Genomic DNA, 18766 nt, shown 5'->3' on the forward strand with positions numbered 1-18766 from the left:
AATTTGAGAGCTTAATAAGGCATTCGTCATACAAATTAGGCTAGATTATTCTGAACGTTTAAATACCAGTGTTTCATAATCAGTTTTCTCCTCTAACTGAAATCAGTGGGTTTAACTAACCAGACTGCATGTGTTCTGTGTTTGCAGGTCAAGTACTGATTGTTTCTTTTGCATTAACTTTTACATTATAGCCAGCTATAGCTGGTTAACTCAGAAAGTCAACATCTAGCTAGCTAGCTAGCCTATCTATAGCTAGCTAGTTATAGCGCAGAGACCAACAGAATTTGGCTAGTGGATATAGTTCATAAACACTAGCTAGCTAGGCTAGCTTGCTACTAATCAAAGAAATACAAAAACATTTCACTCTTTTAACAAAATAAATGTCAACAATATTTATTTGCTAACTAGCTCTTTGTCTTTTCAACTTTCTTCAAGTTTTTAGTCGATTTTTGAATAAAACCTGGCCTCGCAGTAAACGATACTTAGCCAGTCAATGCAAATAAAAAAGTTTTGGGGAAGTTAGTTCAGGGAAAAAAAACTATGCCTAAATTGACTTATATGATCGTATTAGAGCTGGCTCCGCGTAAAAGATTCACCAATATGCTCATTTTTTATCCGAAGACGAAGAAAGACTAAACCAAATACACATTCCTGCAAATTGTGTGAATGAATTTGTGAGGGAGCTGCAGAGCGATAGTTATTCAAATCACTTGAAAATAAAATGATCCTCCTTTACGTCGCTGGCGGCATTTAAAAAGAAAATGGGCTTAAAATATCACACAAGATAAAATCGCTATCACAAAAGTCTACAACGTCACATTTTGCGCTCAGATTCAAAAATATGCTCTATGATATCTACTTTAACACTTTAAAAAAAATCGAAGATGAACTGTAACTCGGTTTTTAAAAAAACTAATAGTCCTGGCATATATAAAGCCATTTAACGCGTATCCTTTAAAAGTAAAAATTCTCTTATATTATTTTTGATGTTCTTAGGTGCCTAGAACATAAATTAGGTGGTTTGGGGGCTAACTAGGTGTCAATGTGATTTTCGCAGAACAGAATATCTTATACAACGCCGTTACACAAAGGCGCGGCAAAAAGACGGTTATAATGTAAACACAACTTACAAAATGGATCGGCTTTAAATGTTCTTGAATTAATTGCGTGATCTTTTCTTGAGAAGACATTTTATTTATTTACAACCTAAATTATAAGAAATAAAAATATACTCAACGAAAAACAAAATAGAAGCGAACTAAATAGACAAGCAAAAAAGACACGGTTAGCCGTCATTTAATTGTGAACGCAAAAAACTCCTGAGTTTGGTAGGGATTCTCGTTATTAGAAATACAACTTTATTTACTTGTCTTAAACCTATTAAAATACATTCAATGGATATTGGGAATACTGTTTCGAAGTTTATAACAACATTTTCATGAACTGTGGAATTTTCCGTATTTTCCAGGATTTCCACAAAAACAATTTACTAAATATTCCACAGGGCACCCTGATACAACCAAACTATGCTGTCATGTAACAGCTACACTAACACCTTCAGTAGTAACAAGCAAAAAAAAGCACACCACAGCAGGTTCATTTCTGCAAAATGCAATATTTATTATAATAAAATAAATTAAAAATAATTTTCGCTATAAAATATAAGATTTTTTATAGTTTCATTAAGTACGTAAACCCATACAGAACATTCCTGAGTAGGGAAGTATCGTTATGTCGTGCCTACTGGAAAAACAATTTCAAGAAAGACGAAGCGGTTTATGTCCAAGATATCTTTCATGGGATCCATTCAAAACCATCTCCACTGTAACTTCCGTCATGTGAGAAACTCAAATCATTTCCTTAATATTGACGGTTTAAAACGTCACGTTAAAGAACACACGTTCACCACATCATTTACAGTGAATCCATCTCCGTCTCCTTCTGTTTCAACTAGTGAAGGGACTTCGTCGCACATAGGACAAAGCTGATTCCGCACACAGGAGGAACGCATCCAGATGATAAGATTAAAACGTTCACCAGATTCGAGAGGCATGGCACCATGCATGTGTTGGCCACGATGCAGCACGCCATGACCAAGATAGTGCAACACTTGAAAATATTCCATGTGTTGTTCCTAATAAACAGATAACATGTAAGCAAAGTTGACATAATCAAAGTCTGGACCTAGGCTCTTTAATAATAGTCGTGTTCTGTCTGTGTGTCCACGAAAGCCGTGTCCCGTAACAGAAACACGAAATTTTTAAAATGCGCACCAAAACCAAATGCGACATAATTTTGTCCACTTTGTTGCAACGCGTTAATTTAAAGGACGCCAACCCCGTAGTTTTTTCCACCGGCTAACGACCAGTAGTCTATATTATAATACCCGTATACGTCTGTCTTTCACGCAAAATGGTAGCTTAGCTTTGCAAGTAGCGAGACTCACGTAATGCGGTATAAAAAGGACGGGAGAACCCGTGGATTTTTCCATGGACCACCGACTAGTGATAAGAAATCTGAAATGCTTTATTAAGAAAACACTTCGATGTTTAAATTTTTTTAAATTTTGAAAATTATTACCAGCAAAATGTAATTTTTTTCAACCCATAAATCGACTTAAAATGCTTGCAAAAAAACTCAATAATTTTTAAAAGGTAGTTGCGAGCTAGTGGGAAGCAATTTACCACGAAATCCTCTTTCTGTAACAAATACAACACAAGCAGTCCATTTTTTATTTAAAATTTGAATTTAGCTTGGATAGTTTTTATTTTGATGGCGTCAACAATGCCTTGTCCAAATTCAATTTTTTTTGACATTTGTTACCCCATTAAGGAGAGCAAGGAGATATTAAAGCTAACCTTTAATCAGACGTTATTAAGTTGCTCAGGGGTAAAGGTAAACGGGCCCAGCGATAGCAGTTTTACAGTAGTTATACCGCCGGTAATGTTTCCAGCGACTTATTTTTGGATAGAGCAAAAAAAACCGAATGAGAAACTTAAAATTTTAACAACTATGTTGATATATACAAAAATGAGACCCATATTAAAATTTTAATCATTTTGCTGATGAGCAATGTAGTAACCTCATAATTACTTTAATGTTTGCTGCTTTACGCAATCGTTTTGTTTTTAGCCCTTTTTCGCGATAGTTTTTTTCCTTTAGAAATATTAATACAGCAAAACTCTTTTTTTTTTCAAAGCAAGATTTAGGCCTGTTATCAAAAAAAACAATGACACATGGATGGATATTATATTTATTTATTGTTTATTTATTCACCCAAAAATAACCTCTTTCTTTGATTCGCGAAAGTTTTTCCCGCAAAATGTGTTCCAAAAATCGCGAAACGCGAAAGTTTATTATATTAATTTCGCATTTGACTCAAATTTTCTAGTAATTAAACGTTTTTCATCGTCCCATCATTTTCAAAATTAAAAAACACCCAGACACTACTAACCTGACGCATGCAAGAAAAGTACAAATCTCCTTCATCAAAACTCTCCGTTAAAGACACGTTTAAAGTCACTTCAGCATTGTCGTAATGCAAGTCCAAACCACTGTCATCTTTACTTTCATTGTAGTCATATGACACTACGAATGCACGGTGCGAGTCGAGACCATTTTCACCGCACCACTCAGGGTAGAGGATGCAAGCAATCGGCGAGATATACTCTTTGCATAGTTGGTTTATAAAATTAGGATAAAAACCAAGTTCGTCCAATAACACCTAAGAAGAAAAACAAATTTACAAATGAATAACAAAGCGATAATTTTAACACTAATTTTCATCACGAAAAATTTGGGCCATCTTTAAACCTTTTTTATTACTTTTGAAAACGTCATGTGGTCAACGCTTTGTATGTTTTCGGACACTTCATATATTTCACGTTAACCTGCGCAATATTTTTAAAAGTTACCGTAGAATTTGTCCGCTTGGGGAAGTTATGGGTTTGCCCATCACTAACGAATAAAAAAAGATAATTTTTCGGAAGTTTTCTTTCAATTTCCTGTAAAAGTATCCAAAAGTAGCATATATAACGATAAAAATGTATTTGCTCATAAAAATTTTATTTAAATCCCCATCCAATCTTCAGTGTAGTATCTTTAATTCAAAGACTTACGCCATAACTGTTCATAGAGTTCGGTCTGCTTTTCGGAGCATCACTTCGTTCGAAATGTTTCAGCTCCTCCACAAGCTTCTCACAAAAGAAACGTGTAAAAACTGGAAGCGTGAATGTGCCAGGAGCTACACGAAAGCAGAAATAACTACACAAAGAATCCCATAAAAAATCCACACATTTTACTGAGATTGGAGAGAATGTCTCACACATTCTATTAAATGTCATGAATTTAAAATGTCATCATGTTTTTTAATTTATTCTCATTTCTTTGTAGAAAAGTTCGACTTTTTCTTAGGTAACATATGTTGTGTTTCTTATGGTGCTTTAAAGACTTTAAAAAAGTGTACAAACAGTTTTATGGGAAAGTGTGTGATAATAGAAAAAGATTGATTAAATTTTTTGAAATTTGGTGTTGTTCCTTCCCCCTTTTTCCCTTGCCCCTTCTGCGATTATATTACGTTTTTTGTTAAAACCACACGATTCTATACATTTTCTTCATCAACATTTCAAGATCTACACGATAGATATAACGGGTAAAAAATATTATTGTGCATTGGTTAGCCTTTGCTGATGTCAGCAAAATTCCTAAGCTCAATCTCTCCTTATCTGTTCATTAAAAGGACATGATCCCATGCATTATTTTCATCTGCGTTTCAGCCTGTTAAAGGTTGCCTCCGACGTTATAACAAGTTCATCTTAATTGAAAGAAACCATTAAAACATTATAGAAAAAGTATTATTTAATGATTTACTTACAAAATAAAAGCATAAACACGATTTACTTATTCCATGTTTTCATAAAACCTTGAGCTTCGACCGCCATTATTGCAGCATTTAAAACACGCTTCAAAATCTTGAAAAAAACATCAGGATACCTCCTGACGTCACAAGAGCCAAAACCACAGACTGTCTTGCAGCTTAAAAACGACGACGTGAGATTTCTATATGAAATTAATTATTAAGAAGTTGTTCCGCTATCACAATTCTAATTAGCTTTAAAAATATTTTCTTTCTCATATTGTAAACATGTTTTTTGATTGGGTGTCCCTACTCTCCAGTGGAGGATTCGAAGTATCGTATGTAGAGAAAGGATGTTGTGTGGGTAAAGGGATGACCTAAGAAACAAGGGCTTCATCAGACGCACAGGCCTTGTTTCTTATACCGCTTTCTGCTTGGGTAGAGAAATTGATCCATGATAGAATCAAAACAACCCGACCTGGCGTAAGCGGTCAGTCATTACGAAGGGTCTGTTTATAACGAAAGGGTTACCTCTAAATAATTCGTTCTCGATTTGTTTGTTGGCCATGCTTAACAGAATTGATTAGTGATTGATAACAAACCACGAGCGATTATTAGCGAGGTGAAAAAGGAAAGGGAAAAAATGTGCTGTCTTGTTGCTAAAGAAGACTAAGTCACGTGATTTTATGGGTAAATATAATTGGTAGGTGAAAGGCACCTGTAATTGCCGTCCGGGAAGAAAACGAGCCTTCATTATCCCTGCCGAAAGACCCTCTGTAGAGAGGAAATTTTTGAAAACTCAATTAAATACTCACGAATGACATAATTTTGTTTTACGTTTTATTTTATGTAATTTGTACTTATTATTTTTTTTTTTTTTTTATTTTTTTAATTAAGTTAAAATACATTTTCGGCATCATGGAAAACCCATGTTAACTCATTTTCAGGAACTACATGCCCTTCCATATATCCTGTGTATACCTCATCAGGCTCTGGATAAGCATCACGAATTTTTTTCACTGCACATGACGGGATGACCCTTAGCACAGATTTGCCAAGTCTGTTGTGAACCCACCACGTGAACTGTCGGTAAGCAGCATAGCAATATGTTCTAAAAGAAAAATATTAACCTGAAATATCAACCTTATGTTCTTATAACCCATATTTCTATAAACAGCGTGTTTTGACTGGAACAACATCTACTTACTTATTGGGAACGTCATTTCTTGGAGGAAGATATGTCGATTCTCTATCATACATTCCAACCAAAGCAGTCCAGAGATTTCCTTTCCTTAAAACAATCGGGTCAAAATCTTCGTGATTGACTATACAGTTTATTTCTAAAGAATATATTTTTAATAACTTAATAATCAGCATATAATGTTTCGTATATCCTGCTAAAAAGTACACACCTTGTAGGTTATATATATGTCTTGATTCCAGTTCGTGACAGCAAAAACATTCATTTTCAGTGCTCATTTGACGGCAATTGTTGCATTTACACCGCGACGTAGCGTGAAGGTTAATCCTTAATTCTGCGATTTCCCCATCGCTATCACTGTCATATGTCACCCACGATAAGTCTGATAAATCCCCCCTACGTGTAGGTTTAAACTGGAAGCCAAGTACAACGTTAGAACATTTTGATTCCGACTCATCCGAAGATTACATTACTTAACAAACGTGTTGCTTTTAAAAGAAAACAAATAATTCTGCATTAAGCAAACAACAAAATTTTTTTCTAGCGCTAATGAATCTTAAACATATCAACAAGGCATTCTAAACACGATTTAGTCAGTAGAATATTTCACCGTAAGGCATCCTATAATTCTTTGGTCCTTGTGACGTCAATTATGCAGCCATTATGAGTTTCAAAGTTTGAGAAGAAGCGTGAGCATGATAAAGCCGCATGAAGTGAGGTAGCTCAAAATTTGAAAGTTTATTTACAATTATTTGCTGTACTAAACTTTTCTGTAAAAAACGAATGTTCTTTTCTTAAATACTTATATGAATAGAACTTAATTAGGTAGCATCATTAAAACATCGGAGGGGACCTTTAACAACAGATACAATGGGTTAAAAAAAGTTTTGTATACGCACTGTTGATATCACCTATATTCTTGTTATTGTTTTTTTTGCCTAAGTGGATTTCCCTGTGGGTTAATTTACCAATTGAGCAACTCTAAAACATTTTTTTTCTAAAAAGTTTATATCTTTGATTCCATTTTTGAGTAGGTCTTCCTTTAAATTATCTAAATTCTGTCATTCTGTATGATTGTGGGTTCATGTTTTTACAACTAGTAAAAAGTGGCAGTCATTTTGTATGTTTGGGGATTCGAAAACACTCAAAAATGTTACAGTGCATTTCAACTTCACAAACTCTAAATTAAGATATAAAAACAAAATATATAAAAACAAATTTATTTTTTGTGAAAAAAGAGCACTATGCAATGCAAAAACTTTCGCATACTTTCGGATGGTAAAGTAAGCATTAAAAAGAGTTAGCATTTTTGCAACATTTGACATATCATAGCATAATTAACGGAAATATTTCCTATATATACCTTTCCAACTTTTCAACATATTGACAAACTGTTGACGATCAGCTGTTGTTTCTTTCGCATAGTTGACAATGTCGCACAATCGAGCATCAAAAAAAGATTCCTGCGAAAAGAAAAGTGGAAAAGTAAAACAAAGTTAAATTATGTCTTACAAATGTCTGTGTTTACTATGCATGCTTTTTTATAAGCAACAAAAAAATTTAGCTGAGGCCTAATGTTGCTTAAGTTTGTATTTTGTTCAACTGTTGCTCACGTGTTGCCTGTTAGAAGTACAGAGTGTAGTTAAATTGCTTGGTTTAGCTAAGGCACCAATCAAAATCATATCTGAACTAATTACTTTGTAGTCATTCGCAAAATTAAATCCCTCAAATTTCCCTATAAATAGTTATTCTATCATTTTAGTCCTGTAAATAAACTTTTACATATATGACACCAAGTGGAAAAATATTATAGACCATTTTGATTGTCTAAAACAAAAATGTTGCAGTATGTGGCTACACAATGAAAACTTCTGCAACAGAACATTACACTCTGAAGATTTTATATGGTAAACATGCTGTAATGTTTTCAGCATAATTTTGTTGCAACGCATGTAAAAGAAAAACTGTATATGGTATGCAATTCATTCAGGCATAAGGAAAGCAACAAATTGCATTGCATACACATGAAATAAATTGCTTTTGGTCTCAAAGCTATACAATACACATTACTTTTATGTTATTTTTTAAAGTACTGCCATTGTAGTCTTTTCTTTTTACACAATATTGTATTAAAGCCACCAAATTCTTAACAATAGGACTATTCAAATACTTGCAATGAATCTGATTTGATAGCAAGAGTTAAAATTTCACCTGCAATGTGTAAAGCTGTGAATGAAGTGGTTTGTAATTGCGAGCAATCACTTCTTTCCTCCGTCTAGATTCTCTACCATTTGATCTTCTTTTATTTATTTCTTCATGGATCTATATGTAATTGAAAAAAAAATACAGCAGCTGATTTAAATAAGTGATGAGTCAAATATAAATTACCATTCACTCAACAAAATGTGCTGGTGTTAATAAACATCTACCATTAGATTCTATAATAAGTAAATCTTTTTTTTAATTATAGGAATTTATACACTTGAACACTTCATGTTGGAGAATCTGATGATCTGACTGCAGAGTAGAAATCCTCTTAAATGAGGAAAAATATTTTTGCTTTACTTTAAAGTGAGATATAAGGGTGAATTTCTTGCTGCCGTTGTTATTGGAAACTACCTTCCTGTACATGACTACACTGTTATAGCATGTGATTCTGTTGTGGTAGGCAGAAACAAAAATTAAATACTATAGGCAAGCAACTCAAAAAGTCAGAACATACCAATTCCTTGACATTTTGTATTTTCTCTTTTGTGTTGCAACCTCTCTCCTCGAGAATCTACAAAAGGAACAATCAACTCAGCGAGACTAAACAAAAACATTTCTAGCTACGAACCATTCATACAATGCTTACATACAAACTCGACAAATAAAATAAGGTATTAGCAATTTTCCACTAAAAACTGCAATACATAATATTTTCATCTTTTCAGATTTAGCACAACGCAGCATAAAATAAAATGCATGAAAATAATTGTATATAACAGGGGTCACCAGGAAGGAAAATGTTGTGCCAATTTTCGCATGTCATAACTATTTCACAATATTTTATGGCATCAAGTGGCATGTGGTTGCATTTTTGGCTAGCATGACTATGTTTATATAAAGTATAATAATTTTAAAAATAAATTATTTTTTATTTTTTTATTTTTCAATTTATTCTTCAGAAATTCAAACGTAAACAAAGGTTTTTTTTCAATGTGACACGAACTGAAAGTAGGTTCATGGTCTTTTAATTACAAAGTCCTGGAAATTTGTCATAAAATAATAAAATAATGGTAGATGCAACCCACATGTTGGAAAATGTTTGGGATTAATGGATAGTTCCAGACCAATTTTATTTGTAAACAATCAATTAAATTATTTTTGGAACTACTAGCCAGAAACATTTATCAGAAATATATACTAAATTTAGAGAAAAATGTTTTAGTTTTTTATGGCTGAGAAATTTTATAGATGTTTTTGGACAAAATATGGCACGCATGTTTTTGTGTGTGCATGTGCGATAACATGCACTTTCTGGTGAGGTTTTTTCTGGAGGCTACTGATAAGGCTGCTAGAGTACAAAAAAACATGTAATACCTGTTTATAGTCAGAGAGGAACTGCTGCTCATTCTTGTAAGTAACATGCAGACCATATCGTTTTAAAAATATGTTGTTTGTAAAAAAACAGCTGCAGATGTATTGTCTCTTCATTCTTAACAATAACTTTTTTATGGGTACTAATTTTCAAGGTTTTTTGCAAATTATGGCAGATTGTAAAATTCGTAAAATTAAGTATATACCTGCAATATAATCTTTAAAACCCCATTATTAAAATTATTTCCTGTCAGCAATTCATGAAATTTTTACTAGCTAGCTAGCTAATGACAAAGGGAAATATTTTATTTTATCCACAAATCCACAAAGAATAATTAATAAAAGAGGACTTGATATTCCTTCAAAAATATTTGATAAGTAACAATTTCATATTAATGCGTAAAATTCTATGGAAATTTTTTTGAAAATAAATACCCACAAAGATTGGTATGTGTAATATTCAACTTGTAACATGTTTGATTTCCAAATCACTACCTAAAAAGCAACATTTAAACATGAGACCCATGGAAAACCTTTTTACTGCTCCAGCACAAGCTCCCAGGCCTTGTTATAGAGCAGTAAGTTTTCCTCATTCTTAACTGGTTAATGTGGAACATAATTTACAATTTTTCTCTAGCAAACAAAGAGGGACCTGGTCCCACATTGTAAAACCTTTGTCCTTAAAATTTTTTTCGTTAGCCGTTTTCTGACCAACTTTTGCAATTTCTCTCCGACCACAAAAAGTTTGGGTCAGGATTTTTCAACATTCTTTTATTTTCAAGTATTTTCCCCAATTTCTGACCCAAACACAGTTAAATTACCGACTTAAATTATTTTTTCATAAAGTATCAGTAGTATGAGTATAGTTAAATAAAAATATAGCTAAATCGCTAAACAGGTGAATAATCAAAACAACAGGCTCACAAGAAAACCAGAGTAGACAGTAAAATCTTTTTTTTTTTGACGAAAAGGTGAAGAAAATAATCTGCCGACCAACCCACTCTGCAACAAAACTACGAGTCGAAAAAACAGCAAACCAACAATTAATTTAGGACGGCTTTACATGAGACAGCCTTACCAAAAGAACAATAAGCAATGCCTTAAACATAAATAGATGAATTCCCTATACTCTATTTGTTTACATTTCAAAAGTTTTCCCGATTATTGTAAAGAGAAAAAATAAGTTGTACAATTTATTAATGTATATGTATATGTAAATCAGAAAAATATTTACATAAATTAGAACTTTTTATTCATGATAATGTTCATGCATATTGATTAAAAATAGCTAAGAAAATTTTATTATGAAAGCGGTTTTTCAAACGATAGAGCAGAGTCACAGATAGCATGGGGGCATTTAATTTTAACTACGCGGTAGATTACATTCAGACCGTACTGTATGTTTCTCTGCTCTACTTCCCTATCCACTGGAATTTTTCTTTGAGAGCAGCCATAGGCCTATATTAAATATTAATAGAAGAATGATTTAATATGGGTCAAAGTCATTTACTTGTAATCTGGTAGTAAGTACACAGGTACCGACCTATAACCAAGAGTTTCAAAATCTCCATTAATGCTTTTGTTTCTTAAACTCAAATATCGTTTTTAAGGACAACTCACTCCTAATCCTAAATTCTTGCAAAGAAATACTTTGTTGTTGTTTAAGAAGACGCCACGATTGCAGTTTGCATGTGCTTTTCTAGCTTACACTTTTAACATTTGTTGCTAAAACTACACAGTGATTAATCTATACTTTGCTTTTATTGGTTTTGCCTAATATCTATGAGAAAACATAAAAAATATGTGTTTCTACAGTGATCATTTTCACTCTTAGTGGTTGGAAAATTGGTTTAGAATTCTGTTTATAATTATATTTACATCCGAAATTTGGGATCAGATAAAGTAATTTATTTTGTCATGACCCCTAGTGTTCATAACATGATTATTGCAAACTTATTTAATATAACTTTAATGACCATAAATTCGACTTTGTGTGGTTTCTTACAGTATCTTTGCAATGTTTTTTTACACTTTTTTTTTCGCTTTTTGCGTACCATCAACATTACATAATTAGATTACTTGATATTAGCAAAATTGTGTTAGGTGAAGGGTCTCCTTAAGAGACAAGAGAGGAGTTGAACGTCCTCCACCATACCTTAGTTTAAAGGGGCGATTGTGGAAGTCCCATGAAATGCCACATAGTGATGGTGTCACTTTAAAAAACACCCAGTCCAGTCTGTGAACGGTTGGCGCTAGGAAGGGCATCCAGCTGTAAAACAATGCCAAAACTCTTTATTAATGGCCGTAAGAATAGTTGATCAGACAAACTGCGTAAACGGGGCTGGAACTCTAAGGAGTGAAGGTGTCGCGCACGGTAGGACAGATGTCAGATGTGAGCATCGTCAGACCGTTACCCAGCTATCACATCACAAGGTAAATAACACTAGGTTGAGGATGGCTAGCGTAAATGTTGGTACTCTGAGAGGTAGAGCAGGTGAAGTAGTTGAAATGTTAGAACGTAGATCTGTTGATATGTGTTGTGTTCAGGAAGTTAGGTGGAGAGGAGCTTCAGTGAGATTTGTGGAAGGTAGGAGGGCAAGGTATAAGCTTTTTTGGATTGGTAATAGTGATGGATATGGAGGAGTTGGCATATTCGTTGCGGAGAAGTGGGTAGAAAAAGTAATAGATGTTATGCGTGTTAATAGTCGTATTATAGTGATAAAGTTTTCGATAGGTAATAGGATTGTCACTTTTCTGTCAGTTTATGCTCCACAGTGTGGACTCAGTGAGGAAGATAAAGATAAGTTTTATGATGAGTTAATAGCAGTCACATCAAAGTTTGGAGACACTGAACTTGTCACGGTGGGCGGCGACTTTAATGGTCATGTTGGGAAGTCATCTGAAGGTTATAGAGGTGTGCATGGAGGCTATGGATTTGGGAGCAGAAATAAGGAAGGGGAGAGATTGCTTGAGTTTGGAATGGCAACGGACATGGTGGTTTGCAACACATCATTCAGTAAGAGACAGAGTAGGCTGATAACATATGAGTCAGGTGGTTGTAAGACACAGATAGATTACTTTTTGGTTAGAAAGTCAGACAAGAAAGTGGTGAAGGACGTGAAAGTTATATCGGGGGAAGAGTGTGTTTCCCAGCATAGGTTGCTGGTTTGTGATATTACAGTACTGTGAAAAGGTTTGTTAACATCGTGGTTCGTGTTTATTTCATGTTACGCACGAACCACGATAGCCCACGATACGTATTTTTTTAAAAATCGTGGACCTCACGATCATGTTTCGTGGACTACACGAACGAAAATTAAATATTACATCGTGGCTTCCACGATAGATAACTTCTATTGTAAAACAACAAAGACCGTATTAGTTTATCAATTAAATTAAAAACCGACGGCAAAAAAATAAATTAACATTTTTTTGTTTTAATTCGTTGTTATAAGGCTAGCTATATAAAAGATTTTAATCCTTCGTGAATCAAGCGCCGTCCATAGGGTATTAAATAAAACTGTAAAATTTTAAATAATTCTTTAGTAGTGTTTGCTTACATCAAAATCTATGTTATGTCTTAGCAACTCTTCAGGTTGGCAGTTAATACTGGTCATATGATTCGTAGGTGCGTTATCAATTAATCCGTACTCCTCATAAGATGACACAGGAAAGAGATTGTTATCACTCTGCTCTGTATTGCTTTGAGGATGATCATGTTCAGGCTCTGTTGTACCTCTAGGCTGATCATGTGCATCTTCAGATGTTGATATACCCGCCCATACATGTATTTTGTAAGGATGTTTTGCAGTGGGTTTTAAGTTTGGAAGACGGCCTTTTTTACGGAAACATATTTTTCCGTGATTATCCATCATTATGGTTGATTCATCGGTGAAGATTACGTCTTCGAACTGCTCATTGGTCCGAAGAAGTTTCTGACAAAACTCCAGTCTTAACACTTGATTCGGTACACGCACCAACTGGCAATAGCGGGGACCAGTTAGGGTCCAGCCTATTTTTTGTCTTGCTTGTCGAATGCATGATGACGAGACGTCAAGCTGAAATTCACTTTTAACAAGTTTTTGAACATCTACAAATATATAAAAAAATATAATTATATTATTTATGTAAAAAATGAGAAAACGTTAAACTTCTCCATATGCAAATATTTCGTACTAAGGGTAATAAAACGCTAAAAAATATTTAAAGCTCACCAACTGAAGTTAGTTCATCGTTGTTTTCATAGCATTTGTCAATAAAATTATGATGATCTAATGTAAGTTTTCTTTTTCGACCACTCTTTCGTTTTGGCGCTAGCGATTTCGTTTCATTAAATCTTCGAACAATTTTTGATATTGTTTGCCGTGAAATCTTTTTGCCATCTTCCTCTTCAATAATTTTGCTAATCTGCGTATAGGTCATTCTTTTTTGTTTAAGATTTATTATTCACTGTCTGAAATATTTTGGAAGCACCATGTCTTGATTTGTAAATTGTATAAATGGTTTCGCCAAACAGAGCATCCATATTTAACTTTTTTTTTCAAAGAGAAACTAATTGCTCAGCTGACTTTTAAAGACGCCGACAAAATTAGAGAAAGATACATCAGCAAAATAGATAAGACATAAAAGAAAGAAAAACTCGATGACCAAATACGCTTTTAAAATCTACTTTAATTTAATGACTGTTAAATATTTTGCATATATTTTCGGTTCAACGTTTTCTTGAACAGAGTTCTTTTGGCAAAAAAATATCGGCAAAACAATGAGATGTGTTTGAGACGGGCGTTATTAAAGTTTTAAAAACTGAAATTAAATTATGGTCAGACAAATTTAACTTTTCTTTACAAAATAACATTTCGTACAAAACATTTAATTGCGTCCGTTCGTTAAACTCAATAAAACAAATTACCGACGCTTTTGAAAAGAAAAAAAATTAAATCTATATAAATCGTGGAGCTCGCGAAAAAGATCGTGGGACACACGATCCTTCGTGGAGATAATTATATTAGCGTGGTGGCCACGATAGAATGTTTGAATATTTGTTATACACGAAGACCACGATTTTATCGTGGTTCGTGTGCACCACGCTCGTTACACGAACACGATGTTAACAAACCTTTTCACAGTACTGTATCTTGAAGAGTGTTAAAGAAGCCAGGGGAAAGTACAGGCCCCGTCGAAAAGTCTGGAAGCTGAAGGAAGAGATTGTAGCAAGACAATTTAGTGCAAAAGTTCAGCAGTTAGCCTACAATAGTCAATGTGATAGTGACAATGTTGAAAGTACTTGGACTACTTTGAAGAATTGTCTTCTAGAAGCTTCTGATGATACCTGTGGGTGGACGAAAGGACCAGCTAGACATAGACAGACCTGGTGGTGGAAACTTTGGAAAGAGTGGAAGTCAGGTGGTAGTAAAAATATTTACTTAGAAGCTAAGCGTCGCGCTCGTACAGCAGTGTATAAGGCAAAATCAGAAGCAGAGAGAAACAGATTTGCAGATGTGTTAAGAAGAGAAGACCAGCACAATGAGGTATTCAAGATAGCAAAGCAAATGAAGAAAACTAATCAAGATATTGTAGGTGAGAAGTGTATACGTAATGATGAAGGTGTTTTGGCTACGCAGAGGAGAAAAGGGTAGCTTGGAAGAATCATTATCAGAGGTTGCTTAACACTGAGTTTGTTTGGGACGAGGATAATTTGTCTGATGATGATGTCGTAGAAGGGCCAGCTATGCAGATCAAGACAGAATGGGTAGTGGAGGCTATTAGGAAATTGAAGATTGGCAAGGCTGCAGGAGTATCAGGTATTGTTGCAGAGATGGTAAAAGCATCTGGATATATTGGAGTTGAGCTTATTACAAGTCTTGCTAACCAGATTATAAAGGATGGTGCTATTCCGAGTGAGTGGCAGTCGAGTGTAATAGTGAACTGTTTCAAGGGCAAGGGTGATGCATTAGAAAGGGGTAACTATAGAGGTTTGAAGTTGGTTGATCAAGTAATGAAAGTTATTGAAAGAGTGATTGATAAGTTACTTAGAAAAAGAATTGATATAGATAAGATGCAATTTGGTTTTGTTCCAGGGCGTGACACTACAGAGGCAATATTTTTACTCAGACAGCTTCAGGAAAAGTATTTAGGAAAGAGAAAGAATCTCTATTTTGCCTTTGTAGATTTAGAGAAAGCTTTTGATAGAGTGCCACGTAAAGTTATTTGGTGGGCTATGAGAAAATTAGGTGTGGATGAGTGGCTAGTTACGATGGTTCAGTCTATGTACAGCAATGCTAGAAGTTGTGTCAGGATTAACGATTCACTTAGTGATGAATTTAGTGTAAATGTTGGTGTACATCAGGGTTCTGTACTTAGTCCTTTGTTGTTTATTCTAGTCTTAGAAGCGCTGTCGATGGAGTTCAGAACAGGTTGTCCATGGGAGTTATTGTATGCAGATGATTTGGTTCTCATAGCAGAGTCGATGGAAGAATTAGTTGAAAAGTTTGAGAAGTGGAAGGAAGGACTAGAAGAGAAAGGGCTGAAGGTAAACACAGCAAAGTCTAAAGTCATGATAAGTAGCATTGCAGCCAAGTGTGACCTTGTAGTTGGAAAGTGGCCTTGTGGAGTTTGCAGGAAAGGGGTTGGTAGTAACTCAATTTTTTGTCAGACTTGCAAGCATTGGTTACATAAGAAGTGCAGTAGTATTAGTGGAAGGTTAAGAGCTGACATACAGTTTGTATGCAAGCGTTGCAAAGGTGAGATTATAGAGAATGAAGTATTTCCAGCTTTAATGATGTACAACAGTGGCTCGTTAGAGATAGTTAAGAACTTCTGTTACTTAGGTGATATGTTGGGCAGTGAAAGGGGTGTTGGAAGAAGTGTTACTTGCAGGATAGGTTCTGCTTGGAAAAAGTTTAGAGAGTTACTTCCTTTATTGACTAGCAGAGTCCTGTCAATTGAGGTAAAATGTAGGTTGTATGAGGCCTGTGTAAGAAGTGTTATGTTGTACAGTAGTGAGACATGGGCAGTGAAGCAGGAAGATCTTGACCGTTTAGAAAGGAATGATATGAGAATGGTTAGGTGGATGTGTAACGCCAGTCTGAGAGACAGAAAGAGTTCAGATGAGCTAAGAAGCAGGCTAAGTCTCCGTAGAATTAAAGATGTTATCCAGATAAGAAGATTGAATTGGCTGGGGCACTTGGAAAGAATGGAGGAGGATAATTGGGTAAGAAAGTGTAGAGACTTGATAGTTCCTGGGGCAAAGCCCAGAGGGAGACCGAGAAAGACTTGGCAGGAGGTTATAAGGACAGACTTGATAGAGAGGAAGTTGAGTTTAGATCTAACACAGTCTAGATCAGATTGGAAGAGGGTCATTAATATACCCCGTCCCCAACCCATGCTAGCATGGAAAACGAACGTTAAGCCGAGAATGATGATGATGTGTAGCTATATATTTGGCAATTCGGTTCAGCTTTAGCGCCGCGTATTTCTTACAACAAAGATTGGATTTCATAAAGTCGTATAATTGCACCTTTTTCAACAATCTTTTAACTCGACTAACATGTGTCAACCAGGGGTCTGTTCTGCCCGGATAATGAACATTGGCCTGATTAAGTACGGCAGCTTGCACCGGTTAAGAACAGGGCAGAAAATACATAATCAGGGCAACATAATCAGGACAGGCCGGCTTATTACTCAAAAAATATTATTTGGCACTTATAAAAGGGACATATAATCAGGGCAGGCCAGTTTATATACGACAGTGTAATATTATTTCTCATTTATTATAGAACGAACATAATCGGGGCAGGCCGACTTATGTATGACAGTCAAATATTATTCCAGACTTATAGAACAAATATAATCGGGGCCGACCGCTTTTATATCATTCGTCATCACTTCTGAAAGCGAATAGCCCTGGTGGCAAAGTTGTTGTTGCTCTCAAATGAAACGAAATTTCGCGGCAAATACTAAATTTTGGGATTCGCAAGTTTAATAACTTTTCACCAAACTTAATTCCCGCAAAAAGAATAATTTAGGTTCCGTGAAATTTAGTTACTTCAAAGTATATTATGCTGAAATGTATTTACTACAAGATTAGTTTTAAACTAAGAATTACGTCGAGACTTTTTTCTTCCGCCATCTCTAGTTTTTAGGGGTGTTCTATCTTTCAGAGAATGTTTAATTCACAAAAGTTCGAAGAAAATGCCAATCACAGCCTGCCTGGCCAGCCATTATATCAGCGTTCATAATCCGGTCACCACTACATAACCAGTGCAAAAAAAACATAATCGGATCATGTGTACATAATCCGGCTGTCCCGGTTGTAAACAGGCCGTTTTCGCAATCTGGGCAGAACAGGTCTAGCAGCCATTTTCTAAACAAAATAGTTCAATAGATGCAAAAAAGTATAAAGTTTAGCAGCAAGAAGTATAAAAAACAAGACCAGCGTGTTGTAAGGGCTCGTCAGTTTTGTGATTCATTCAACAATCCCCCGCCCACAGTACCGTACAAAAAATCTCTTATCTTCTCGTTATGACATATTATCATCATAAAAACCGCCTTCGAGACATGATAAGGAATGTTCAACAGTAAACGGTTTGTGGTATACACGTCGCAAGGCCTATTTTTTATTCGCAACATCGACAGCCAATTAGATGTTCTTTGTTCCAAAGAAGCTTCAAGAGCTCCAAGTCGAATAGCATGTACTTTCGTGAACGGCAACTTTGCAACCCGCTTTGTGGCAAGCACGTAATTTTAGATTACCAGATGTTTAAAGGATTTGACATCCTTTAAACATCTGGTAATCTAAAATAACGTGCTGGACACAAAGCGGGTTGCAAAGTTGCCGTTCACGAAACTACTGAGATGTCCGGCAGGGGTAGAATTCATGGTATCTTACAGATCGATGCAAACAACGCATTCAACAGAAAAGTTGTTTTTCACAATATGAAAATACTATGTCCACAACTTGCGACATATATTCGTAATTCTCATGCAAGACCGTCACCTTTTTTCGGAGCCAAGAGAAAAGAAGGGAATCTTATTGCAATGACTATGTACGTGATTGGTATTATACCGCTTTAGAATCTTGACATTAACGGAAATCGTACAAAACGGATTGTATTTGCAGATGAATGGGACTT

The 18766-nt window shown here is 35.0% G+C and overlaps 3 protein-coding genes across 4 annotated transcripts; all 3 read right to left on the reverse strand.

Annotated features, from left to right (window-relative positions):
* Positions 1–1595: 1595 nt before the first annotated feature.
* LOC130624290 (2-oxoglutarate and iron-dependent oxygenase domain-containing protein 2-like) lies at positions 1596–18001 on the reverse strand. The gene is made up of 8 exons (XM_057439868.1): positions 17740–18001; positions 9639–10130; positions 8779–8835; positions 8268–8378; positions 7420–7519; positions 4119–4243; positions 3455–3724; positions 1596–2134 (listed from the first exon to the last, which is right to left on the reverse strand). Exons 2-8 carry the CDS (start codon positions 9750–9752, stop codon positions 1883–1885), a joined length of 1029 nt encoding a protein of 342 aa, XP_057295851.1. The 5' UTR covers positions 9753–10130; positions 17740–18001; the 3' UTR covers positions 1596–1882.
* Positions 4270–6509, reverse strand: LOC130624294 (uncharacterized). 2 transcript variants are annotated; one of them, XM_057439873.1, is made up of 3 exons: positions 6268–6504; positions 6063–6195; positions 4270–5966 (listed from the first exon to the last, which is right to left on the reverse strand). In XM_057439873.1, exons 1-3 carry the CDS (start codon positions 6332–6334, stop codon positions 5753–5755), a joined length of 414 nt encoding a protein of 137 aa, XP_057295856.1. In that variant the 5' UTR covers positions 6335–6504; the 3' UTR covers positions 4270–5752. The 2 variants fall into 2 exon arrangements, with proteins under 2 accessions (XP_057295856.1, XP_057295857.1); XM_057439874.1 differs by having other exon boundaries at positions 6063–6509.
* On the reverse strand, positions 12678–14843 carry LOC130624292 (uncharacterized). The gene is made up of 2 exons (XM_057439870.1): positions 13850–14843; positions 12678–13725 (listed from the first exon to the last, which is right to left on the reverse strand). The coding sequence occupies exons 1-2, from the start codon at positions 14055–14057 to the stop codon at positions 13178–13180; spliced, it is 756 nt and encodes a 251-aa protein (XP_057295853.1). The 5' UTR covers positions 14058–14843; the 3' UTR covers positions 12678–13177.
* Positions 18002–18766: the final 765 nt, after the last annotated feature.

Source organism: Hydractinia symbiolongicarpus, chromosome 13, assembly GCF_029227915.1.
Source record: "Hydractinia symbiolongicarpus strain clone_291-10 chromosome 13, HSymV2.1, whole genome shotgun sequence".
Classification (NCBI taxonomy): domain Eukaryota; kingdom Metazoa; phylum Cnidaria; class Hydrozoa; order Anthoathecata; family Hydractiniidae; genus Hydractinia; species Hydractinia symbiolongicarpus.